Source organism: Miniopterus schreibersii (genome assembly GCF_964146895.1).
Source record: "Miniopterus schreibersii genome assembly, chromosome: X".
Lineage (NCBI taxonomy): Eukaryota > Metazoa > Chordata > Mammalia > Chiroptera > Miniopteridae > Miniopterus > Miniopterus schreibersii.
In genome coordinates this window covers 28,783,828-28,809,460 of record NC_138104.1, presented here as the reverse complement: position 1 = coordinate 28,809,460, position 25,633 = coordinate 28,783,828, and the positions used below count along the sequence as shown (strand labels likewise).

General features: G+C 41.8%; 2 protein-coding genes across 8 annotated transcripts; one reads left to right on the top strand and one right to left on the bottom strand.

The window, feature by feature from the left end:
* Positions 1-6,608: 6,608 nt before the first annotated feature.
* On the bottom strand, positions 6,609-9,519 carry ARMCX6 (armadillo repeat containing X-linked 6). 6 transcript variants are annotated; one of them, XR_013998019.1, is made up of 5 exons: positions 9,395-9,512; positions 9,001-9,070; positions 8,555-8,632; positions 8,150-8,244; positions 6,609-7,241 (listed from the first exon to the last, which is right to left on the bottom strand). XR_013998019.1 is itself a non-coding variant. In XM_081125891.1 (4 exons), exon 4 carries the CDS (start codon positions 8,096-8,098, stop codon positions 7,199-7,201), a length of 900 nt encoding a protein of 299 aa, XP_080982017.1. In that variant the 5' UTR covers positions 8,099-8,244; positions 8,561-8,632; positions 8,989-9,070; positions 9,395-9,519; the 3' UTR covers positions 6,609-7,198. The 6 variants fall into 6 exon arrangements, 5 of the variants coding, with proteins under 5 accessions (XP_080982017.1, XP_080982015.1, XP_080982014.1 ...); XM_081125891.1 differs by having other exon boundaries at positions 6,609-8,244; positions 8,561-8,632; positions 8,989-9,070; positions 9,395-9,519; XM_081125889.1 differs by having other exon boundaries at positions 6,609-8,244; positions 8,989-9,070.
* Positions 9,520-14,386: 4,867 nt separating this feature from the next.
* On the top strand, positions 14,387-19,133 carry ARMCX3 (armadillo repeat containing X-linked 3). Of its 2 annotated transcripts, none has more exons than XM_081126612.1 (5): positions 14,387-14,544; positions 15,041-15,148; positions 15,431-15,491; positions 15,750-15,820; positions 16,094-19,133. In XM_081126612.1, the coding sequence occupies exon 5, from the start codon at positions 16,237-16,239 to the stop codon at positions 17,374-17,376; it is 1,140 nt and encodes a 379-aa protein (XP_080982738.1). In that variant the 5' UTR covers positions 14,387-14,544; positions 15,041-15,148; positions 15,431-15,491; positions 15,750-15,820; positions 16,094-16,236; the 3' UTR covers positions 17,377-19,133. The 2 variants fall into 2 exon arrangements, with proteins under 2 accessions (XP_080982738.1, XP_080982739.1); XM_081126613.1 differs by having other exon boundaries at positions 14,405-14,698.
* Positions 19,134-25,633: the final 6,500 nt, after the last annotated feature.

Here is a 25,633-nt window from a genome sequence, read left to right as displayed (position 1 = left end):
ACTGAGTAAAATGAATTGAGAGGGTCTAAAAACTACAAGGAAATTAGGGAAGAAAGACAATTAGAAGTACCTCTAACATATGGGTGATAATGGAAGCCATAGCAGTGGATGAGATTCCTGGAAAGTAAAGAAGGTGTAAAGATCTGAGAAAGGGATCTCAAGATACAGGGTGTGTAAGGTTCTGGTCTTTTTCATGTATCTGCATTTTTCAAGTTAATTAATACCATATAGTAAATATTGATTGTTTAACACGTTTTTGAAAACAAATTTCTCTTTGTAAACATATGTACATTTATTGAACATACTTCAAAAATATGTAGATAAGCACAAACTTTTGTCCAGAACCAGAATTGCAGCTTGAATCCTAGACAATAAAATTGAGTAGACACTTAGCCCTAATTATTTGAGAGACATATGGAGATTCAGCAGTAAACAAAACAAGCATCATTCTTATGTTCATAGAGCTTATCATCTAGTTCAGAAGACAAGCAAAGGAAATGTAAAATACAATGGAGCGTGATGAATGCTAAGAAAATTAATTTAAAAAACACTTCAACTAAAGGTGCAAAGGATATGATTTAAGCATCTTTTGTGTCGCTTGTTTTTCTCTTAATAGGTACAAGTTCAGTTGCCAGGACAGAAAGAAATTGTGTCGTGTGTTCCTTTGCCCCCTATGCTGTCTAGTAAGAAAGTTCAGGAAAGCTGGCAGAGAACATGGAATTGTTTGCCTTTCTGAACCTGACTAGAGGCTCTGTCCAAACCAAGCCTGGCAGTATACTGGGCTCTAACTCCTTCACAGAGAGCATCTTTATGAATTTGTAAATTGATTTTATGCTTGAGAGTGTTCTGTTAGGTTTCCAGGAACTCTAGCTGTGATTCTGCATTCTCAAGTCAGCCACTAGACAACACCTAATTCCACAAAGGTGAGAGAAGACTGTATATCTTCCTTCCTTCCCTCCCTCTTCCTTCCTTCCTTCCTTCCTTCCTTCCTTCCTTCCTTCCTTCCTTCCTTCCTCCTTCCTTCCTTCCTTCCTTCCTTCCTTCCTTCCTTCCTTCCTTCCTTCCTTCCTTCCTTCCTCCCTTCTGTGATAAGAGCACTTAATGTGAGATCTACCTTCCTAACAAATTTGTATATTTCTTAAATATAAGAAGCATGTACAAATTAACAGCTGGAGCCACCATGGAGCAGGAGATCCCTAATAAGAAGCATAAAGAGATTGGTCCAAATAAGGAGTCACAGAGACAGGTCATATTTGCAGAAAGTAATCTGTTCTCAAGGTAGCACTGGAAATGAGTCTGTCCCCAAGAAGCAAGGGAGAGGAGAGACTTCACTTTTAACAGCCCCACAGCTACCTCTTTCTAATGACTTGGTCCATAAGGAAAATTCTTGGTATCAGGGAAGACAATCCTGGCCCTTGTCATAGATGAACCTTCTGCAAATAACTGGTTCAATGAAATCCCTTAAAGATGGGGAATCAAAATGGAACTAGCACAAGAGGTAAATACAGGTAATACATGAAAAAAAGGAAAAAGGGACCTGAAAAATACGTGGCAGATAAAAGAAACTCATCTGAAAAACAAGTAGGTAAAAATTGTCACCAAATATTTCACCATGAATTTGAATGTTTTAATGAAGAGATTAAGCAGGTCTGGAAGACTCTGACTGTAGACCTTTGTTGTAAGATGTAAGTGGTGAGAACTTGGAACCTAAAGGAAGTGTTCATCAGAGAGGAACTTTATGGAGGAAGAAAGGGCAGAAGAAGGAAAAACAGCCAGGGGGTGGGTGTTAGAAATGACCAGATAAGATATGGGAAAATCTCAGAACACTGGGGTTAGTTTCTAACTTCCTGAGGCACAAGCTGCAAACCTTTGGGGTCCAACATAGGACAGTCCAAGTGACAGGGTAGAAAAGGCTGAGAGAGAAGGCTGGTGGGAACATTTGCCATTACTTTCCTTTCCTCCACATGCCCTCTCCAGTTGAGAAAGTCACTAAATCCATCTACTACCCAAATTAAAGTCCTCGATAATAAAAAATACAGAATTCTAGATATATATTTACATATTAACAATTGGTATTTGTGAGATGCAAATATTTATTCACAGAGGGTTGTGCAACATGGTTATTTGGAGGGCCTATTTGTGACAATAACTTGAGCCATCAGATTGCCTTTCCTTCCTTAAAAAACATCCCATATGCAGATGTCCAAGAACAAAGAACAATAGAACACTGATGGCTTAATAGAGACCTTGCCAGGGTTAAAGAAACATGATTGAATAAACCAGAAGAACCAGTTTGAAGTACTCCATGACCAGGTGAAAGGGAAAAAGAAAATACAAAAGTAAAATGAAAGAAATGAAAGGGTCTATAGTGAGAGTTCTGAGAAAGCATTTGTGCAACAATAGGGCTTAATGCCTTGTCCTTTCCTACTTCTCTCCTGTTTAAGAGTGATGATGCCCCGGCCGGGCATGGCTCAGCGGTTGAACATCGACCTAGGATCCAGGCAATCGGGGTTCGATTCCCGCTCAGGGCACATGCCCGGGTTGTGGGCTCGATTAATGACTCTCTCATCATTGATGTTTCTCTCTCTCTCTCTTCTTTCCTCTCTCTGAAACCAATAAATATATATTTTAAAAAAAAGAGTGATGATGATGAGGCAATTTATTATCTCAGTTTTTTACTGTTCTTCCAAGAGCAGCAGAAACCACAGATATGTCCAGTACGCTGAGACACTAAATAAGGACAGCAGGTCGAAGTAGCATAACGTTATAGGAAAAGGTAAAGACCATGCCCACTGACAAAACCAACAAAAACAGACAAATAAATAGGAATAACCCCAAAAGAAATGAGAAAGATAATTATAAAGAAAAATTACTAAGTGATAAAAAAGGACCTAAATAAATATGCCTATATGAGAAAATTGTACATGCTAATCCATGCCAGTTTACCTATAAACTCAGTGTAATTTCAATCAAACAAAAAAATTTATTTTACAATAGATGACTTTAGTATAATTAAATATACATTTAGAGAAAATTTGAGTACAAAGTCTACCTCAACCAAATGCGCACGCACACACACACAAACACAAACACACACACTACTAGTAGTATAAAGGGGCTAACTCTAAAAAGGAAACTGTACTTATATTGGAAGGAAATATAGGCAACTGTTTTCTAATAAACGTGGAGTGTGAAAGACTGTCCTAAGTAAAATAAAAATATAAAAGTCCAACAGGAAAACATTGAAAGATAATTTAAAAATTTAGATTGATCAAATATACCACTGAAAAAATCGAAGGAAGAGTTGAGAGAAACCACTGCATGGCAATAGCCATATTTCAAATGTGGTTAATGGATACCGTATGGATAGCAAGTCTATACATAGAAAAAAACTTGCTTTTCTCTCTCACAAATAAAGTAATTTTGGTGAGGGAAGAAACCAGTCCCCAGTTTCCAATGGTGTGAAATAAGAAGGGTGAGGGTTCCTACATTTTCTGTGGGCCAGAGTATGTCCTGAGAAGGAACCTGGGGCACAGGCTTGCTCACAAGCACCAACACACCCCTCCCTGCCAACACACCCACCACCTGTCATAGACCACCCAGGAACCTGAAGTTCCTAAATGAGAGGTTCCTGGGAGAAAGGGGTGTGCCTCAAGAGGGACATCAACACCAGGAGGCCACAGGAGGGATGCTTGACTGGGTGCATGAGGATCCCAGAATGTGCTACTCTGCAGCATGAGGATGGAGTGATAAATGATGCTGGGTTAACTGGTTATCCATTTTGAAAAAAGAAGTAAATTTGGATCACTACATGCCAAAGAGTGGAGGGAAGTGATAGAGTGTGAGGTGGTGCATGCAGCATGTGTAGCAGACAAGGGCTTGGCCAATCTTCTGCAAGACTATGCTGGGCTCCGGAGCAGCGCCCGTCTGGATCCCAGACCAATCAGTGGCCCTTAGAAGGGAGTGGGGAGCCAGTCCTCCACACAGCTGTCATTCTTAGCCAAATGGTGTTATGACAACTTCGAGATTGACTTGGTGAGGGCTGTGCCTGTGCATGGGTGGCACTTCAAAGTGAAGGGATTGTGGTTGAAACTGCTTTCAGAGAGGCACACAGGGCCACGGTGAGGCTGCAGTTTGGGACTGGATGTATGAGCTGGGAAGCTGGATGTCTGCAATCTTGCATGCACCTATGGTGGGCTGGGGTGCGTGTGTGTGTAAAGCCCCCAGAATCCCCAGGAGATGTAGCATGCTGGGGAGGGCACTGGGAGTTAATGTGCTATCTACAGGCACCAAATGTAGATGTATGTAATAATGAGATGAATAAGAAGAAAAGCCAAGGCCCTTTCTGGGACTAGAAGGCAGTCAGTTTGTGGTAGTAGCTCCAGATTGACACAAGAGACAGCTTAGGCTGGGGCAGCCCCATTGGGGCAGGGCACCTCCCCACAGAGTGTGACACGCTCAAGCTTTGATGACCATGTCAAATGTTTACCATTGGGAAACCCAGAAAGAATCTGTTAGTCGCAGCAGGAAGGTAGGAAAGTTCTGTGCTTGGAGGTCTCTTGCTGTTTCATTTTGAATTCAGTATGGGAGGGGAGCCATAGTCTTTCCAGTGCTGATAGTCTCTGAATATCTTAATCGGACCCTGACTGGCAACTGTGCTCTGGACTCCCCTCCACGTCCCCAGGCAGAATCCACTGGGAACTGGGCTGCTGCCCTGGCACAGCAACCCACCAAGGGATGAAGGGTGGACCAGAGGCCTGAGCTTCCAGACACAGGGAGTGTCTTTGGAAGGACAATGCCAGCAAATGGAGAGGAGGCTCTTGACTTGGGCCAAGACCACACCATGGAGACACTTCAATGCTGGCAGGCTTCCTTGTGACAGAGATGGGCAGAAAGTCTCCAAAGCCCTCCCTGCGTTGGGAGTCAGTTATGGCCTGCAAGCACCAAGTGCTTGCCTCGGAGATGGGGGACAAACTGCTTGAGGCAGGACACAAAAGGGAATTCGGCAGAGTGCAGAGGAGTAGAGAGGCCTGTATTAATTTGGGATCCTGAGCCAGGAGGAAGGAGAAAACCCTCTGCCTTTGTGCTGAGGTTAAAGAAGACAGCATGGGCCAAGCTGACTGCACTGGGACAAGTGGGTGCAGGAGCTGTCTGCAGGGCCATCCTACATGGAAAACAGATTGCCCAGCCCACCTGAGACTTGCTTGGAAGAAAAAGATGGTCACATTAGCAGCTCTTAGGAAACAAGACAGGGCTCCAGAGCCAGCAAAAAAGCCCCAGGGGGATGATCCTTGTTGGGGGTGTGGTGTCACTGCAATCTCAAGTCATGTGCCGGCCGTCCAAGGTACCAGGACCTGGGAAGAGGTTGCGTCCGCACTCTTGTTTGGAGGATCCCTGAGATGGCTGGTGGACCTGGCAGGCACCAATGCCCACTAGACAGCCTGAAGCATAGGGCAATGGGTACAAGCAGGAGAGCTGTGATCCACCTGCAACCCAAACTCTGGGAGAAGGGAGGAAAATTAAAATAAAACTATGCTCTCTATGGAGAATAGTCAGGAGGCAGAGCACTTGGAGAGCACTGATGCCTGGGGCACAGTGGCCCAGAGCAGCATCCCAAGAGACCAGGAGACGGCAATGGGCACAGAAGCAGTACTGTCCAAGGGAAGCTTCTTGTCCACTGAGCTTTCCAGAGCTTTGAGGAACAGGACCATTGCCCAAAGCACCCAAAACATGCAGGGAACCTGGCTTTGGTGACACAGGGTCTAAGACTTGCTGACACAGGTCTGGAAATGAGTTGCCCATTTCCATGAAGTGGTTCAGTGGGTAGGGCTGGGCTCTTCCTTTCCTCCAAAGGGTGTTGGGAGCTTGGATGGAGGGGAGGAAGTGTCTCTTGATCAATGGAATAGCCACAGCCAGTCCAAGCACCCTCAGCAGCTGCTCTATGACCCCCGCAGGAAGTTGGTGGAGAACTCCACTCTCCTCTTCCTGGATCCCACTGAAGGTACCAGGGATGGTGCAGAAAAGTAGTTCCACCCAGGGAAGCAGGGGCCAATGCACTCTTCTCACTCTGCCAGGAATTTGGTCTTGGGATCCCAAGGAAGGGAAGGGGCCTGGAAGTAGGTTTAACAGCAGCTTCCCGGAAGAGAGAGAACAACACAAAGTAGGCACTCAGCAAGTGGAAACCATTATTGCTATAATCGTCCATTAAATGCACAGGGATGGGTTGCTCAGTGGCCTCCAAGGATGTGTAGACAAACCCAAGGCTACTGACATTCCTCTCTAGGCCAGCAGTCAAGAAAAGATGCCTTCATCAAGGGGTTTCTTGTGCCAGGTGCCAGGCACTGTGCTGCCTGCTTCACAGGTGTTTTCTTTCAGTCCTCCCAACATTTTATCCTAATTACACCAAACCCCCTCCACACCCCCACTTTCCCCAGCCCCCAACCCCTTGTTGATGTTTCTACCCCTGCCTTCTGTGAGCACTGATGAGAGTGCATTTGTTGGAGCAAATGCCCCCCTTCCCCCCTCCCCGCCCCAGTTAGTTAGCATTTATCCTGTAGTTTTGTCTTTCTCTTCATGCAGACTGTCAACTCAAGGACAAGTACCATGTCTCATTTTTGCCAGTCGAAGCACACAAGTTTATTGATGAAACATACAAATGTAGACTTGGGTGGATGAGGTTATGTCAGTACAGCACATAGAAAGGGAGTGCACTTTTCTGATGAATAGGTTCACCATCCATCAACTGGTGTAGAGGAAAGAGTAAACGAAAAAGAATTCAACCTATGCAGCAACAAATGCATTTTCAGCATAAGCTCTGATATGTGTCTGGTCTCCACAAAACAGTACAGCTTAGACAGGGAGACCACCACAGGCAAGCATCCTTCATGATGCTTTATCCACAGCTGGCAGCTGAAATGAGCCCTTTACCACAGGAAGAAGTAAGGGAGTAATTTACAATGCACATTGCCTGTAGACTGCAAAACCAAGAAGCTACTCAAAGCTCTGTGGGAACCCCTGCCCCACCAATAAGAGCATGGTCCTCGATTTAGCAAGTGTAACTTTCACCCCATGGTGTGGTGATTGGCTAAGGCTGGATCTTCTATAGCACCCACTGCAGAGTCTTTGAATGAGAACACAAGTGAGTGTTCACCAAACGGGTTTTGGGTAGATTCAGTCCCATTCTGTTCGAGATGGCCATTTAAGAGGCCAGGGTGTCCAGGAGAACCTGTCCATTTCCGTTCCTGATAAAGAGGGACATGAATGAGAGCAGCATCTGGGGGCCCAACAATTCCCCTGCCAAGATTGGCTTTTCAGACAAACCCATCAACGGTTTCAAAACCTGAACCTCAGCACATCCACTTCCCTCTGATATCAAAGGAAACCTCAGGTCTGAAACGGACTTGGCAAGCATGTTATTAATAACTGTCATGCTTATTAACAAATTTAATCCGGCCTGCTGCAGAAATGAGTTGCAGCAATGTGACACAGTTTCCCGACACACTTCATTGATGTACATCTTAATCTGGCCCTGATTTTCCACACTGGCATTCACGTTATCCAGGGCACATAAAGCCTCCTTAACAGTGGGGTCAGGAGTGGGGATCGTGTTTCCAACAATGAAGAGGCTGGCCAAATGACTATTGATATTGCGGCTAAATGAAAAACCAGCATCCTCAGGCTGAGCAAACAACATTTTTCCCTGAATGAAAGGACCCTTGGAGAGGTCAAGAGCACAACTGAAAATTTTAAAGCTTTCAGCTTTCCAAGTATTTTTATGGTCATAGGGGAATGGACGCTGTCTTGTTGGGTGTGTTCGATTGGCCTTGCCCCCGCCTGAGGGCCTGTGCTCCATTCCACCAGGGGCCCCAGGTTCCGTCCAATACCCATCCTCATTCCAGGGCCGAGCCATACTTGTAAAATCAAACCACATCTCAGGCTCCTCCTCATCCAGCTCTTGGTCATTTTCCCATTCCTCTTCCTCCTCCTCCAACTTCTCACTGTCATCTCTTCCTATGGTTAGTTTGTAAACGCAGTAGCAGGCACCAGCCCCAATCATTAGTCCTGCTGCCATCCAACCCACTTCCCGCGCCCGGCCCATGTTCAAGTCTGTGCCAGCCTGGTGGCCGGATAGGAAAGAGCCTTTATCCACCTGATTGAAGAGGAATCTTAGGGCTAGGGTCTGTAATGGTGGAGAGTAGTGGTCTTTCGTCTCTCCCAGGCTCCTGTAGCTCTCTTGTGATGAATCTATGGGTGAAAAAATAGTATTAGTATTTTGGGCTGTGCCTGAGTTTGTGCCTCACCAAACAGATGGAGTGGATTTTGAGCTCTGGTTTAGAGAGGTGGGTTATTAGAAAAAGGTTTCTTTGTTTTTTTGTCTCATCTTCTTTCTACCCTCAGGATCCACCATTTCTCTTCCAGGCCTCACAGAGAAGGGCAGGAGTTGGGGTTGTGCTATGATAGCCAGTAGGATGACATGGAGAGGCTAACCATCAAGTAGTCTCCTCCTCCATCAACCCCTACCCTCAAATGTTCACAGAGAGTTTCTCCCACCAACCTCTACCAAAGTCAGGTAAATTCCTTCTTCTCTTGTCTTCTGTTGTCAGTGCTCCTTCCACAGTGATTGTTGGACAGTCTGGCAGAAGGACAGATGGAAAGACAGCAGTGAAAAACTGAAAGTGTAGTGGATGGATCAGCACTGAGAAAGCAGGTCCCAATACTTGCTTTTCTGAATTTTCAGCCTTTGAGTTCAAAATATTTCTCACACCCTTCGGGCTTTCCTTATGCGGGGTTCCCCGCGCCCTCTCCCTTGTCGTCCGCCATTTCCCCAGCAAAGGCTGCCACACCCCTTTCCCTGCACCGAAATGGGAGGGGGTGTGGAGAAGGAAGGGGCCAGGAGGGGGCGACTGGGACTGGTGGGCTCTGATCTCAGCCCTCCCTCCTCCGCCACCCGCATCGCCACCCCTATCCACGGTCCAGGGCTCATCCCACCTTCACACCGACATGCAGGGTCCCAAGACAGTTTGCTCCTTCCCTCGCCTCGACTTTTGTGGCGACCTATGGGCCAACAGACCTACAAACGTGCAGACAGACAGGGGACTTAGGAGACGGAGTTCTTGGTAGACCGAGCAGCACTCGGGACAAGAGTGCCTTGGATTGTGTACCTTTTCTTTCCTCGCAGTCTCAGTAACCGCCATTCACTCCCCTCACCCCCCGCCCGAAGTCCGACAGTTCTCTATTAAAATGGGCACCGAATGGGGGACGGGGAGTAGAGGGTCGTCTTTAGAAAGTAGGTGAGAAGGGGCATAGCCCCAATCTGCCCGAACCTGGATTGGTGGCGTTCTTGGCCCTCTCCCACCCCCACCTCTCTCCAAGCTAAGCCCACACTCCCACCGACCTGCACAGTCCGAGGCTAGTTTCCTCCTTCCTTCATAAGCCTGCAGAGTAATAGGGGGCTGGTACCCAGACAGAGACGACTAGCAAGGAGTTCAGCTCTAGGCAGCTCTCGGTCACGTGACGACCACGTCACCAGTGAGCTCTGGCCCCCAATTTCCACTCCCATAAGCAGTGCGGCAGGCGCCAGCCTGCCCCGTACCTCCCCCCATCACACTGGTCCCCGCCACTCTTCTCCCCTATAACAATAGCAGAAACCAGAAATGGTCATGGCTTTCTGCTGTTTGAATTGGACTTTCTCTAATTACAGGAAGGGGCAGCACCTTCTCTTGGGTCTACCGTTTACTTATACTTCTTGGAGGAATGTCATATCCTTTCCTTGGCTCCGAAACTCCTGCCCCGCCCCTCAATTTCTACCCTTTTCCACATGCAGTCACTGCACCAAAATTGGGCGGGGGGATCAGAAAAGGAAGCCCAAGTAGTAGTGGGGTTTTCATTAATATTTTTGATTCATTTATGTCCTATTTTTTCCTTCTTTCATTTTTTTATTGACTCAGCCTACATTATTTTGTAATCAGAAAATACAATAAAGGTATGCCACTTGGAAAAAAAGAATTCAACTATCTATATACTTATAAAGATTTCCCATTTAATAGGGAGGCCTCATTGATTTGGTTAAGTTAATTTGTACTGCATTAAGAATATTTTCTTCTGACTGCACAGGAACATAGAGGCTTTCAAACAGCATATTAAAATTTAAAAAGATATTGTAACAAACAAAACCAGTGTGCTTTCTATATGACTTATAAATTGATGGATAATATGAATCTATAGTGAGGTGGCCAGCATTTTAATTATGACCATTTTAGATAAGTGAACCGGTATCTCTTTCTTCTTCCTGGCTGAACTCAAAGTATTAGGCATCATACTACTGAGATCTTCATAGAAAATTGTTGGATGGATTTCATTCTGGCTTCAAAGGACAGACTTTATGCAGACCCCCAAATTCAAATGAATCATATATCTTCAGATGTGCCTTTCAAATTAGTAACTTCACAGATTACCTTGTTCTTCATTCAAAGGTCTTTATTTAAAATCTATTCTGAAATTGCATGGTGTAGTCAGAAATCAACCAGAAATTAGAGAATTCCCTTTTATCCCATTGATAAAAGTGAGACTCAATAGATGGACTTTTCATTTAACCATGACCCTGGTGCAATATCTTTGGTGTCTGTCATTCATGTGCTTTCACCCTAGCAGTATTTAGTGTTGTGCATCTTCCAGTGGAGATAGTGGTGAGGATCTGTGGGTGTCTGTAAATCACTGCAATACCCCTGAGAACCATGTCATTTTCCCCTCACAAGCACAGTTCAGAGAACCCCAAGCAGTTTGCAGGAGAAAGAGGCCTTTCATTCCCCGTCTTCTGTTAAAATTTCACTGAACCACCCCTACGATCCCCTCAGAATAATTCCAGAACTCAGGGACAAAGTATGCAGAAGTTAGTCCCCAGACATCCAGCTGTCCCTGCTGGGGAGTCACATGCTAAATATAGACCCTCCAGGCAGCGTCCTTCTTAGAACATTGAAATATGACACCCCAGCAGGAAGCTCCCTGAGTGAGAGGCCCCGTGGGGGGAGGCCTTTTCAGGAGGTGAGCCAGGGAGCCCATAGTGCCTTGCTGGTGAATATTCAGAAGTCAAGAACAAGTCACAACTTTCTGGTTTTCCTCAAATTTTATAGTCCAAACTCACAAATCATACTCCCTCTCTCTAAACTGCTATCTCATTTGTTTTGCCATCCTTGCCTTATACTGTTCTTTTTCTTGTATTTTATTTTATTATCATAGACAAGTGAATTCTATTTATTAAGCCATACATACAAACTGAACTTGAAGACTCAGCTGTCCATCATTCAATTTTTGACTGCTAAGTACTTATATAAGTGGCTTTTATTTGTTTTGAATATATGCATGAGAAAGAACTAAGGAGTAGGTAAAGCTTAACACAGCTTCAAGAACAAAAAATCCACTCTTACCTCTCCTTACTAGTATAAAATAACTCTCTCCTTTGGCATACTTTCCAATTGTTCCAGTGTATAACCCCTGACCACCATTTTCCCAGTCTATCATATCTTTCCTGTTTGAATCCACTCCCTTTCTAAAACTTCCTAAACCTCATGGGAATAATAACCCTTTCAATTCTCTTATTTTCTCATCTTGATCTACAATTCCTACCAAGAAACCTTAGGACTAGCATTTAAAATTTACTTTGCTCTCCATTATACATTCACCAACAAATATTTAAGAGCATGTTACTTGCCTGACCATTTCAAAAGCATAAAAGGAAAATCCTTAAGCAATTCCTCAGACATGCCTGTTGTAAGTTCCTGAGCCTGCAAAAGGCTATGGGGAAGCCAATGTCAAAAGGACCCTTTTGGTTTAAATCAGTATGTGGTCACAAGTGACCTGTAACTTACAAAGTGTCTGAAAACAAAAAAAGATAGGCAGACGGTAACACTAAAGGCATTGTAGAGGGTGAGAAAAATAAATTATAGAAGATTGTTTTCTTAAAAATCAATATTACTTTTTGTATTTTATTTGTTTTTTTATTGTGTATTAGTTGATTTTGTTTGGTTGCAAGCAACAGAAACCAAACTTGGTGAGCTTAAACAATGAGAGGATGTTGAAAACCAGGATCAGCTCTGTGGGTTCTAGGCAGGAGGAATTGATAATCTCTTCAGGATGCCATAATTCCACTGATTTTCCATTTTTATCATGGTTCAAGATTTAAATTTTAGTAAGAGAGTATTGAGTTGGTCTGTATTTAGTAAGAGAGTAAGAGTGAGTACATTGCTCACTCTTTTGCTGTGGAAAATGCAGGGTATGTAAAATGTAAAATAAACTCCCTTTCCTTTCTGAGAGAAATTTAAACTGTTTCAGATGTTGATTTGCAGGAGCCTTTTAGCAACTTTGGATATTAACCCATTGCCCAGCTGTGACTGAGGTGTTGGGGGCCTATTTGCCACAGCATGTCTTAATTTTCACATTAGCTGAACATTAAAGAGATACAGTTCTAAAATGGTGATGCACAGGTTGTGTTCTAAGCCAAAGCTACCTGGCTTCCTTGAGAGGATTCTACAGAGTTGCATCTACAGTCCAGGGTCTTGTCCTCATTGTTGCATGATCAACCCCAGATTTTGCCTGTATGCTGAGAGCAGATGCTTCTGTCAAAAAAAAAAAAAAAAAAAGACCCCCATTCATAGAGACTTGTATGTAAATCTAGATCTGAATGCCCAAACCATGGATCTCTGCATTCTCTCCCTATAATTAGGCCATAAGGAAAGCTGTCTCAGTAGGAGTTACAACTGAATAATTTACCCTGAGAAATACACCTGTCAGTGGTACTGGAGGATTCTGTCAGTTTTAGCAGCCCATTTTTTCCTGTAGGCAAGCTACTGCTTGGGAAGCCATACCTCAAGAAGTTGCTTGGTGAGCCTGCAATTGAAGCAAGGATATTGGTTGGCCTTAAGAGGTGGCTTTCAGCTAAGGAAGCTTGAAGTACTCTTATACATCATGGGGGAAGCTCTGCCAAGAAAAGCTAATGTTCCAGTCATCTTAGCCAAGACTCCCTCTCCTCCGGACAGTGCTTGGGTGGGAACTACCAATGCTTGCCTCTGAGTCTCTTTTTCATATAGTCTATGCTTAAATAAGCCCATTCGCTGCACATGATCTTTCTCTAAACACAGAATCATATAACTGATTTGGTCTCTGTTTACTAAATTTCAGTCATTTTTCTAGTACTGCCTTCTAGAAGTTACATTTATATGAACTTCCCTGGAATTTTGCCTGTTCCCAAACTTCCAGTCTCTTGATTTGCTTTACATTGTCTAAGGATTTAAAAAGTTATATTCAGATAATAACCTTATATCTGAACTATTAGGGAATATCCCACAGCAGACCACATGTTCTGCCATTATTTTATTACTTTCCCCACTATAAAAATGTTCAACCATTGCTGACAGGTGAATCATTGAGTTCATCAAACCAGCCAGTGAAATGGTTTCCCAGTAATCGCTAGATGCTAGTTCAGCCAATTTTGTCCTGGTGTCAGTGTTCCTCTAACACTTATACCATTTAAAGATGATGTTCTCTATTTGTACCCAAACATACTTTGTAATTTTCTTAGTATGCCACTCACTTTATCAGTTGTGCATGCCTGTTTATATGACATATAACCACTACTCATAGTTTCTAATCATCATTTTTCTACTGGCTTCTGAGGGCTCCATGCCTCTTCTTTGCTAACTGATGCAAGTGATTGTAGCTCTCTTGTTTAGAAGACTGGTCTAGTCAGAAGATTTAACTCAGACACACTGATTAGGGCATTCAGGGTTGTGTTACCTGCTAGGCCCCAGAAGACATTAAGAATTCTTTGAGTGAAGTATATTAACATTCTCCACAAGTGAGAAAATATGGCACTTTTAGAGGCTATCCACCCAGCATCACTCTCCAACTCCCACTCTTTTTTCTCAAATGAAAATAGCTTTATAGTAATTTTTCTCATGAAAGAATGCAGGCTGAGGTCGGGAAAGGGCAGAACAAAAAAATATTAAGAAAGTAAAAACTACACTCTCACTCCAGGTCTCCTTTTCTGATATATATATATTTTTTCCGTTTCAGATCTGGAACTAGATTTCAGAGGAAATGGTAGACATTAATAGCTGGGAGGAGGGGAGGTGGAAGGAGAGGTTGCTGTCCCAGGAGCTTAGAGAAGGAAGAAGCAAATTTTTCAAAAAGTACAAGTGGCCAGTAGCCCCAGGGGAAGATGGTGTCCGTTTCTGGTAATCGGAGGAAGGCAAACACAACTACAGGGAGATGGGATTAGCAAAGAAGAAAGAGTAACAAGGCCTGATATGGGGGAGGGAATGAAGGGGGGCGGGTCCTCTTCTGCCGCACTGCTGGTGGGAGGGGAAATTGGGGACCAGAGTTGGTGGATGACGTAGCTCTCACGTGACCAAAAGCTGACGTGTGCAGAAGTCCTTCTTGTTCTGGTCGTTGTTCCGTCTGAGTACCAGCTCCCCACTGCCCTGAGGGAGAGCGGGCCTGTGGCAGAGGGAAGAAGGAGGAGGAGAAGGAAATTGTCCCGGATCCCAGCAGGTCAGTGCCTGGGAGATTCCATAAAGTGGGGGCGGTCCAGGGCGTAGGGCGGAGACCGTCGCGGGTCCTGAAGCACCTCCGTCGTCTCTCCCACTCGCCACCGGCTTTCCAGGACATCTGTCCCGCTTGCAGTCCATCTCGATGTTGCAAAATGGTGAGCAGGGAGGATTTGGGGGAGCAGTACAGAGATCAGAAGGTGGGAATCTGCTGGGGGTCGAAACCGTAATCCGGAAAGGGAGCTGTGGCCTTGGTGTTGGCTCTGTCTTCCAGGACAGTGCCGACCTGGAAAGGTTGGGCATGGAGAGTGAGGTGGGGGTGCAACATGATGTGTCAGCAGAACCCCGAGAGGGGTTATAAGGGTGGGAAAGCTTTGATAACCAGGTCTCCGAATTAGGAAGGAATTTCATATTCTGGGGACTGGTCCGTCCGCCAAGCACTCGGTTGCGGCTGTTTCCCGTCTTTCTGACTGTGGCTGTGTCTTCCGGGCTATGTTTAGTGGGTCCGAGCCTCTCCCGGGTTGCCAGTCTTTCGGTAGTTTGCGGCACTACACCAGGCAAGTGAAGAGGAAGGAAATTAACCCAGATCGGTGAAGGTCGATTTGAGGGTAAGGCCATTTGGGGACCCTAAGCGGGGCGGTGGTGGAGGTGGGGAGAAACGAGAGATGGCAATAATCTAGGTTTGGTCTAAGTCTGAGTATGTTTGTAGCACTTTTGGGGCTGTGGTAAAATGGCATGCGTTGTGTGTTTGTGTGTGTGTGTCACGGTGGCGGGGGCGGGGGGATAGGGTGGGGAAGAATGACGAAAGGGAAGCCTATCAGATAGTTTGTTCATAATCCTCCTCTCTCAACAGTAGTTAGTCCCCATGTTTTCGATCTGTCATCCTGCAGGTCTGCTGTAGCAGGTGGCACCACTTGAAGCGAGGGAGGAAGTTTCCTCTGATCAGTAGAGGTCGGTGTGGGCGTGGGGGCTGACTGGGATGGGGGAGGGGTTGGAAATTAGCGGTGGTTGGACAGTCTCACCCAATCGTACTTCATTTCCCTAACATCCCTCCCATTTCAGGCTAAGGAAGGGGCAGGTTTGCGCATGTTTGGGATGACATAGAGAGGTTTTTTAAAAAATCTAACAACCTGGAAGTGAATCAGGAGCAAGGAACGAACAGTCAATCCATCAAGGCCTCAGTTCTCACTGGCTCTGGTCTCTCTGCAGATTGCAAGGGTTGTTGGGCGTGGCATAACTCCAGCAGAGGGGATAAGGGGCAAACTGCCTGTCTGGAGGAGGTGAGTGTAAGGGTGCCACTCCCTGGGGACACCCGAGGTTGGGGTGACTGAGGTCCCAGCAGAGACTCCATTGCCTTTATCTAGGCTGGGGAGGGGTTGACCTGGGGAGGGTAGGTAGAGGGTGAAATGAAGGGGATAGAGAGAGTTTATTAACAATCTACATTTCCTACTAAGTACTCATTTACTACTCTCCCATCCCTCTGTGCAACTCCCTGCATGGGGCAACACAAAGAGAAGAGAAACTCAAACCCCATTTTCTTCCTCCACCTCTAGGTTCACCTCCAGTATCTGCTATTGTGGCCTTGAAGTGGCTGAAGACAAATACCCTCCACAGGCCAGCACCCAGGCCCATAGTTCTCCCCAAGCCTGAGTGACTACTCTATTCCTTGGTCCCTGCTATTGTCAGGGACGATTGCATGGGCTACGCCAGGAAAGTAGGCTGGGTGACTGCGGGACTGGTGATTGGGGCTGGCGCCTGCTATTGCATTTATAGACTGGCCCGGGGAAGAAAACAGAACAAAGAGAAAATGGCTGAAGGTGGGCCTGGGGATGTGGATGATGTTGGGGACTGTCCTGGGCCCAGGTACAATGACTGGTCTGATGATGATGATGACAACAGTGAGAGCAAGGGAATCGTATGGTACCCACCTTGGGCCCGGATTGGGACTGAAGCCGGAACCAGAGCTAGGGCCAGAGCAAGGGCCAGGGCTACCCGGGCTCGAAGGGCTGTTCAGAAACGGGCTTCTCCCAACTCAGATGATACTATTTTGTCCCCTCAAGAGCTGCAAAAAGTTCTTTGCTTGGTTGAAATGTCTGAAAAGCCTTATATTCTTGAAGCAGCTTTAATTGCTCTGGGTAACAATGCTGCTTATGCATTTAACAGAGATATTATTCGTGACCTGGGTGGTCTCCCAATTGTTGCAAAGATTCTCAATACTCGGGATCCCATCGTTAAGGAAAAGGCTTTAATTGTCCTGAATAACCTGAGTGTGAACGCTGAAAATCAGCGCAGGCTTAAGATATACATGAATCAAGTGTGTGATGACACAATCACATCTCGATTGAACTCATCTGTGCAGCTGGCTGGACTAAGATTGCTTACAAATATGACTGTTACTAATGAGTATCAGCACATGCTTGCTAACTCCATTTCAGACTTTTTTCGTTTGTTTTCAGCAGGAAATGAAGAAACCAAATTTCAGGTTTTGAAACTCCTTTTGAATTTGGCTGAAAACCCAGCCATGGCTAGAGAACTTCTCAGGGCCCAAGTACCATTTTCACTGGGTTCCCTCTTTAATAAGAAGGAGAACAAAGAGATTATTCTGAAACTTCTGGTCATATTTGAGAACATAAATGACAATTTTAAATGGGAAGAAAATGAACCTACTCAGAATCAATTCACTGAAGGTTCACTTTTTTTCTTTTTAAAAGAATTTCAAGTGTGTGCTGATAAGATTCTGGGGATAGAAAGTCACCATGATTTTTTGGTCAAAGTAAAAGTTGGAAAATTCATGGCTAAACTGGCTGAGCATATGTTTCCAAACAGCCAGGAATAACTTCTTGATTTTGTAGTTTAGAAGCAACACACATTGTAAACTATTCCTTTTCTCCACCTTGTTTATATGGTAAAGGAATCCTTTCAGCTGCCAATTTTGAGTAATGAATATCATATTGTATCATCAATGCCGATATTTATCTGAGTTGGTCTTTAGGTCTAAGCTGGATGAATGAATGTCACTACATGTTCTGAAAACATGTTTGTTGCTTTTTATCTCATTGCCTAGACTGAAATATTTTTACTATTTCTTCTGTATAAGTGACAGTGAACAAATTCATCCTAAGTAAGTTCCCTCCTGTCATTTGCATTAACTTCATTTGTGTATCATCAATAAAGTTGTGTGTTAATGCTGGAAAGAAAAAAAAAAAAAAGGAAGAAAAAAGAAAGAAACCATCTTTGCCCTTCTGTTTATAATCTAGCTGGAGAGATAAGGAACATACAAACAAAATAACTGAGAATATCTGGACTCATCAAATATGCATTCTCAGAGCACAGAGAAAGCAAAGGCTACTGGAGAATATAGTAGTCAGCCAAAGATTTATGGAGGAAGCGGCCATTTAAAAAGAGTCCTGAATGAGGTAGGTAGTTAAGGCATTCCATGAAATGGGAGTGAGGGAGGACTGGTATGAGATAGGCGTGGAGGTAAGAACTTTCTTCTTATGACAGTTAGAAACTAGTCTGCTTAGAGTGGAGCATGTAGGGAATGGAAGTAAATAAATTTGGAAAGCTAGGTGAAGCAAGTATGTGGAGAGTTGTTTGGACATTATTCCACTGAACACAAAAAAACCACTAAATATTTTTGACTAGAATAATTGGAATTCATATGAAAGTCTCTCTCTCACCTACTGTACAGTGTCCATAAAGGTGTGGAAAAACAGACCCTTTCAAACCCTGGTAGTAGGAATGAATTTACACTGGCACAAAGTTTGTGGAGAGCCAGTTGGTAATACATATAAGCCTTAAAACACGTAAATTGTTTGTCCTAAGAAAATAATTGAAAAATTGACCAAAGACTGCATGTACAAGGGTGTGCCTCCCAGCACTGTATAAAATAGTAAAAATTGGAAACAAGTGTCTAGCATATTGGATTGATTAGATAAATTAAGGAATGTTCACATGGTATATAATAAATATGTTGATTTAAATCCATATTGCCAGGAAATGATATTCATCATGCATTGTTAAGTGAGAAAGGCAGGTTAGATAGCAATACTCATAGTATGATTTCATTTTTTTGAGAATAATAAAACATGTTTAAGTAGACACTAAAAACTGAATTATAGACACCCAAATAGTAACAGTGGTTATCTTTGGGTGGAAGGATAATGTGTGATCTTTTACCTTTTTACTTTTTAATCATCAATGTGTTCTTATTTATCTAAAATGAATATTGATTTTTTTTGAAATTTTTGAAAAAAAGAAAGTGTTGGGAATGAAGCAGGTGATTGGAGCATGTACTGAGTGGAAAAAATTAGATAAAAAATGTGATGGGTTGAAGTTTCCTCTCTGAATTGATAGATGAGTGGTGAAGATGAGGCTCGTCAAGAGGATTAAATGAAGTAATACATGCAAAATACCTAGAATGTTTTGGCACATAGCACCTTTAATTTCCTAGAATGCAAGGTTAATAGTTGGGTTTTTTGTTTGTTTGTTTGTTTGTTTTGGTTAACCTTTGTTTTGCTAGGGACAGTCTGCCATGTGTCAGTGTCATTTAAAAAATAATAACAACAATAAAGGTTAACATTTATTAAGTGACTACTGTGTAGAGTTCTGTTATTCCTGCAAGGCAACTGTTAGAATAATTTATCAAAGGAATAGTTCTTATTTCTAAGTTCTTATTTCTTATTTCTAAGGACTCAAAGTGTTTCCTCAGACATGATGTCACCAGCTCCCAGAATATATTCCTAGTCAGTCTGGAGATGTTATATATGAGGCCAGGAAAGGGTAAAATTTTCTGTTTAGTTGTGATCTGGTTTTAGCTCCAGGCTTCCATATATTTACTCTAATGTTCTCTAGAGTAGACAAAAGCCGAGGGACTGGTTGGCTTAAAGTTTTGGGGCATGGTGACCCTCCCAAGTCATGCACATGTAGGGACTCATTTGATACCAGTTTTAAGGGTGGGGTGAGGGAAAAAGGAACTAACATTTTTCTTGCTCTATTATTAGCTAATCCATTTAAAATAGAGTTTGAGGTAACTGCGAAATCCATATGGAGACACCTTATTATTATTTGAATATATTGATCATCTCAGAGAAGAAGACAAGGCTGCAAAGGAAGATTTAGAAGCCATCAAAGGATGAATGGTAATTGAAGACATGGGAGTGGATGTGATCATCAGAGAGGAGATGCAGAGTATAAGAGTGAAGGGCTGCAAAAAGAATGATGTAAGGTATTGTGGCAGCTAGGGAGAGAAGCACAGAATTGAAACTGAGTGTATATATTTCCAGACACTTTTATTATTCATATACTTATATACTCTGTACGTAAAGTTGGACAACACTGTGGATAAATTTTCAGAGCCTGATTTAAAGTTTTTCCATTTTCCTCCTAAATGATACTCATTGGAGATACTTGAGAAAATAGAAACAATGAGAACAAACTTCCCCCTTTATCCAAATATATAGCTTGGAGATCTAAGAAATATTTAGATCAAAACATGTTGAATTTGGGGTGCTGAGTGACTTTCATGCCTGGGGTGAAAGTAAGGTTAACTTTAAGTAATAAAAAGCCACCATGAGGCAGAGGCACAGGCCTGACCAGCCACCATCTGCTCTTGCAGGTCTTTCGTCTCTCTCCTCCTTTCTTCCCATTCTTCTTCCCTCTCCCTCTTTTGTGCTTCTTTCTTTATTTCCTCCTTCTTGGAGATAATTGGCAGTAGTCTCTTTGTGTTTCTGCTTTTGGAGCGAGCTTTTAATTCCCATAACACCAGGTCACACACCAGCAGGCATTTAATACAGAATTAATAATTGTGTTTGCTGTGGTGATACAGTTACCTTGTATATGACTGAATGACAAGAGTTTTTGGAATCCTTGTTGAACAGAGACTGAGAAGGAATTCGTTTTAGTGTGGCACAGCCCTATGTGCCCTGCATGTACTTTGATGTCTCACACCTGGTATTATTTAGAGCAAAATCACCCAGACTTTGGGATGTGCTATGTGAGACACATGTGTGACTGACTAGTTTAGGCAGGCCACAAGGCCAACCAAGTCAAATGATGATGTCCTGATGTTTTCACATGAGAAGTTGCCACTCTCAATCATTTTGGGAATGGCACAGTTCTAGGATTGTGGCCATGATTGTGGCAGCTCATGGAAGCAGGGGGGAGGTAGTGTCCTCTCTTTAGAGAGGGTGGCAGCTCCTGGGAAAAGGAGGAAATTAGAAACTCAAAGAACATCTTGCTATTTGGGTTTTGTTCTCATGTAATAGTTTTAGAAATTTAAGTGCATCTATTTCAGTCAAATGTGTTCAAAGGTGATTTTACAAAGATGGAGTATAGTTCTTTATAAATCGCTGCCTAAAATCTAATATTTCATGGCTCAGGAAACTAGTTTTCTTTTTTTAATTCATATTTTACTTGCCTTAAAAAAAACATTCCAAGCCCCAGCCAGTGTTTCTCAATAGTGAGAGCATTGGCCTGGGCACCAAAGTGTCGAGGGTTCAATTCCTGGTCAAAGGCAGGTACCTGGGTTGCAGGTTCAATCCCCCCACCCAAGTCAGAGTGCATGCTGGAGGCAATCAATTGATGTTTCTCTTTCTCTTTCTCCCTCTCTCCCTCTCTCTCTTTCTCCCCCTCCCTCCTTTCCACTATCTCTAAAAATCAGTGGAAAATATAACCTCAGGTGAGGATTAACAACAAACATTCCAAGTGTAGGTTTAGCAAATTGATGTGGTTCAGTCAAATTTTGTGTGTATGTCTCTGGTTAATTTCTTTGCTAAATTCCTTTGAGAATGGCTCTTCTAAGAATGATTATTTTCAATGTTATCTCTTTATACTCGTTTTAGATCACATTCTAGGGTGAAGTTTCCTCTGGTTTTTCTGTTTAAACTGTGGCTCTTTCTTGCCTTTACATCAGAACTATCTTGTTCCCATCTAGGGGTGCAGAACTAGGATAGTGGCACTGGTATGCCCTGCCTTGAGGGGATGGTGTTAAGTAGAATAATGGTTATTTATTCTCGGAATTGTATACTTCCACACTTGACCCTCTCCATTGGGTCTCAGGCCTTGTTTTAAGGGCTGGGTGATGTTTTGTTTGGGGATAGGGATGGGATAGGGGAAAGGGAGGGGGAGGGAAAGAAGCTTTATTAGAAGAGCAACTTTACCCTGACAAGTTCATGCACTTGTAATTCAATCCACCATTGATGGTGGGTTTAGCTCTCTGGCCTTGTTGACCATTTACATCTTAAAAATGAAAGGGTAGGTGTAATAAAAGTATCTTTGGGCATAAAGCCTTCTGTTTATTGAGCATTTCAAATTTCACAGAGGACATAACATGTTATCAAATAAGGTGGAATTTCTTTTTGAAAATAAAAAACAGAATGATAATTTATGTTATTAAAAGAAACAATTACCATGTAGACCAGAGTGTTAGTCTTTGCTGCTCAGAACATTCTCTTCTTGAGATAAGTCTACATCACAAGCAAAATTATCATCAAAAGGTTGTTTATTTAGTGCTTGGGAAATCAGGGCAAGCTGACTTAGCTAGATGTTAGTGCCATCAAAGTAGGAGAGCGCGGTGTATCCATGTCTGCCATGGGAATTGGCTTGTTGCTGAAATAAAATACTTTTATTCAAGAGCTAGAGCACACTTCTCCCTAGACACAATTATACATTTGTTTGCCTAGATGCCCCTTTGCCAAAAGCAGAGCATCAGTGGATGGTTGTTTTATGACTATTAACATGTATTATCAGTTAGCTTTCTTTTTAAAAATTGTATCTTTATTGTTGAAAGTACTACAGATGTCCCCCTTTCCCCTCTCCCCCTATCTATTAGCTTTCATACAGAGTTTGAGAGATGTATACTTTTACAGTAGCGAAATCTCTAGTATTTGCAATGCATTCTCCTCTACCTGTTGATTAGTCTCCCCTTTTCTGGATTTTTTTTTTTTTTTTTTTTTGGTTTGATGAGTAATGATAACTTTTTATTAAAATTTTTGAAACCCAAGCAAAATGAATTGTCACTTGTTTAGTTATTTTTCCATTTTCATTTCAGTCTTCTGTTCACTAAAATGTGATTTAGCTATGTTCGTGCTAATTTTTGTGACTTTCAATAAACTGTAATGAAAATCTAGACATAACCAAATGAATCCATAAAACAAAACTTTTAATTTTTATTTTCTTCCATCATTTAAAATGAGTTGAATGGATTCTTTTTTTGATAATAAGAAAGATGGAATCTAGGCAAAACAAAAACAAACAATATTTTAAATATTTTATAAATCTTAAATCCATTCAAACTAACTTGAAGAATGATTCTTTATAATCAGTTAGCATATAACCTCATCAATTATCGCTTCTTTTTAAGCTGGTCAATGTAACCTGTAGTCAAAAATTGGAAGTATTAAAAAAAAAAATTTGGAAGTATTACAATTATACCATGTCGCTTATGAAAGTTCAATAAATTCTGATTGATTTTCTCCTTGTATAAAGGTAAAACCTCTACGTTATAGATATCATATCTTGTCTATAAATATATGTCACACAGTCACATTTGTTTAAGTAGATGTGGTTATAATTGGGGGCATTTTAAGATATCAGTAGCACCCTGAAATAGCTTTTCACCTATTTTTAAACTATTGATTAGAAGTCTTAGATATAGTTGTTTCAACTTAAGGGGAAAAACTGGTGTCTGAGGAAGAAGGCCACATTTTAGCTTATGCATTGGTGGACAGGAGTATGCATCCAACTGGGCATATGACTACCAGTCTGAGACGGATTTGGGAGTTACCGGCCCTCTGAGATGTTATTTTTCACAATGAACTCTATTTTAATCTTTATTGTGTTTCCTTATACCATAGAAGTAACTCATGTCTATTACAAATTAAAACAGATAAACATATAAATTAAAACATAAAACTGCCCTTTTCTCACCTATCTTTGCCGTTACCTACTATTACCAGTGTAATATGTCCTATGCACATACAAACATAAATGATATACATATTCACATTTTTTTAAATCAGAAAATGAACTCACAGTCCATATATGGTTCTGTTTTACAACTTTTATTTCACTTAAAATACATCATGTGTACCTTTCCATGCATATCTTACCTCATTTAACTTTGTGCATCCTATCTTTCCTTGTAAATTATTTATATTTTTAGACAGTAATATTACTCACCCTTTTTCTTTCAGTTTTCCAGGTTTTGGGTCATGCCAAGACATCTTTTCCTACCCCAAGTTTTTAAGATAATTTTCTTCAAAATCTGTTTTTAAAATTTCTCTCTCTTTCTCTCTCTTTCTCTCTCTCTGTCTCACTCTCTCATCCTTCTGGTATATACTTTTATGTGTGATACGAAGTAGAGATATAATTTTAACTTTTTCCCCCCGGATCCAGACATTGAATAAGCCATCTTTTCCTCCACTTTTGCCAGGACTTTTCATACATTATTAGTCATAGGTAACTTACACAATGTTATTGTTCTCTATAAATGGAAACATTGCTCTTTTTGCTATCTTTGAGGTATGATGCACTGAGGATTGTTGGTAAAGTCCTGTATCACAGAACCAGTTTTATTTAAGATGGAATTAATAGTATTGGGTTCTGACACTACTAATTCATTGTGCTATGTGTCTATTATGAAGACATTTAAAACAGGAAAAGGATAAATACAATGCACTTTGGGCTGTAAAAATGTCACAATTTGTGACAATTTGTTCAAAGGAATCTTAATGTTGTTCTGGGACACATGACAATGAAAGAGCTAACCAGTGTATTTGAGAGTTTGAAAATCTGCTAGCTAATTCAGTCTTCCAAGCAGGAGAGTTAGTATGTATTGTAATGTGTGTCTTGGGACCAAAGTTAAGAAACTGATCTTTTTGACACATGGAATGAACTGTCAGTTCTAGAAAGCTTGAGCACTATAAATTAAGACATTTTGGTGGACACTTACAAGATAAAATAATATTACCCCCAAACTGGAAGAGATATAGATTTAAATTTACAAAACACACTTGGGCACAAATAAGGAAAATAATATAATGGAAAATAATGAAATAAATATCAGTAGAGCATTGGGACTGAGACAATTGCTTGAGGTAGCAATTGATGAAAACATTCTGTAGGTATGATAGATGATACTCTTTTCAACAGTAATATATGTCCTTTTAAGAAAGAAAGAAAGAAAGAAAGAAAGAAAGAAAGAAAGAGAGAGAGAGAGAGAGAGAGAGAGAGAGAGAGAGAGAGAGAGAGAGAAAGAAAGAAAGAAAGAAAGAAAGAAAGAAAGAAAGAAAGAAAGAAAGAAAGAAAGAAAGAAAGAAGAAAGAGAAAATAATATTAGTACATAGTCTCTACAGTGCAATACCCCCTAAAACTCACTGGAATAGAGGGAAGCGATTAATTTTTGTCTGTGTTTGTCTTATGTCTCACCACCTCTTCTAATGTGTTTATTGACTTTGTGATTTTTAAATAGTCCTTTGTGTTTTAGACAAATACAATCATATCATTTGTAAACACAAATTAGTTTTAACTTTCTCCAATTTTACACTAATTATTTATTTTCTTATCTCATGGCAATTACTGTTGAATAAAAAATGGAGGTTGTGGGTGACCTTGACTAGTTCCTGGTTTTAGCGGAAGTGACTTTGGTATTTCATGGTTAGAATGAGGATTGATGTTGATTGTTAGTTAAAAGCCCTTTCAATATTTAAGCCATTCCCTTTTATTCCTGTTTGTATCCATTAGAAGTAACTTTTGATTCTTTTTCAACATCTAGTGACACAAATGTACTCTTTCTCCTTTACTTTTTTTAAGAAATAAATTATATTGATAGAATTCCAGATTTTGACTATTTTTGTCTGTGGATCAGTCCCTACTAGGTCATGGTATAGCTTTTTCTTGCCAAACTTCTGGGTTCTATTTGTTTACATGTTTTACAATTTGTTAATATTTTATTTTGATTTTATACTTATTAGTATATTTTTAAAAATATATCTTTATTGATTTCAGACAGAGGAAAGGAGAGGGAGAGAGAGAGATAGAAACATCAATGATGAGAGAGTCATTGATCGGCTAGCCTGCAACCCGGGCATGTG

Bases quoted from the DNA above. Each gene is read 5' to 3' on its own strand.
- ARMCX3 (XM_081126612.1), top strand. From the start codon at position 16,237: ATGGGCTACGCCAGGAAAGTAGGCTGGGTGACTGCGGGACTGGTGATT.
- ARMCX6 (XM_081125891.1), bottom strand. From the start codon at position 8,098: ATGGGCCGGGCGCGGGAAGTGGGTTGGATGGCAGCAGGACTAATGATT.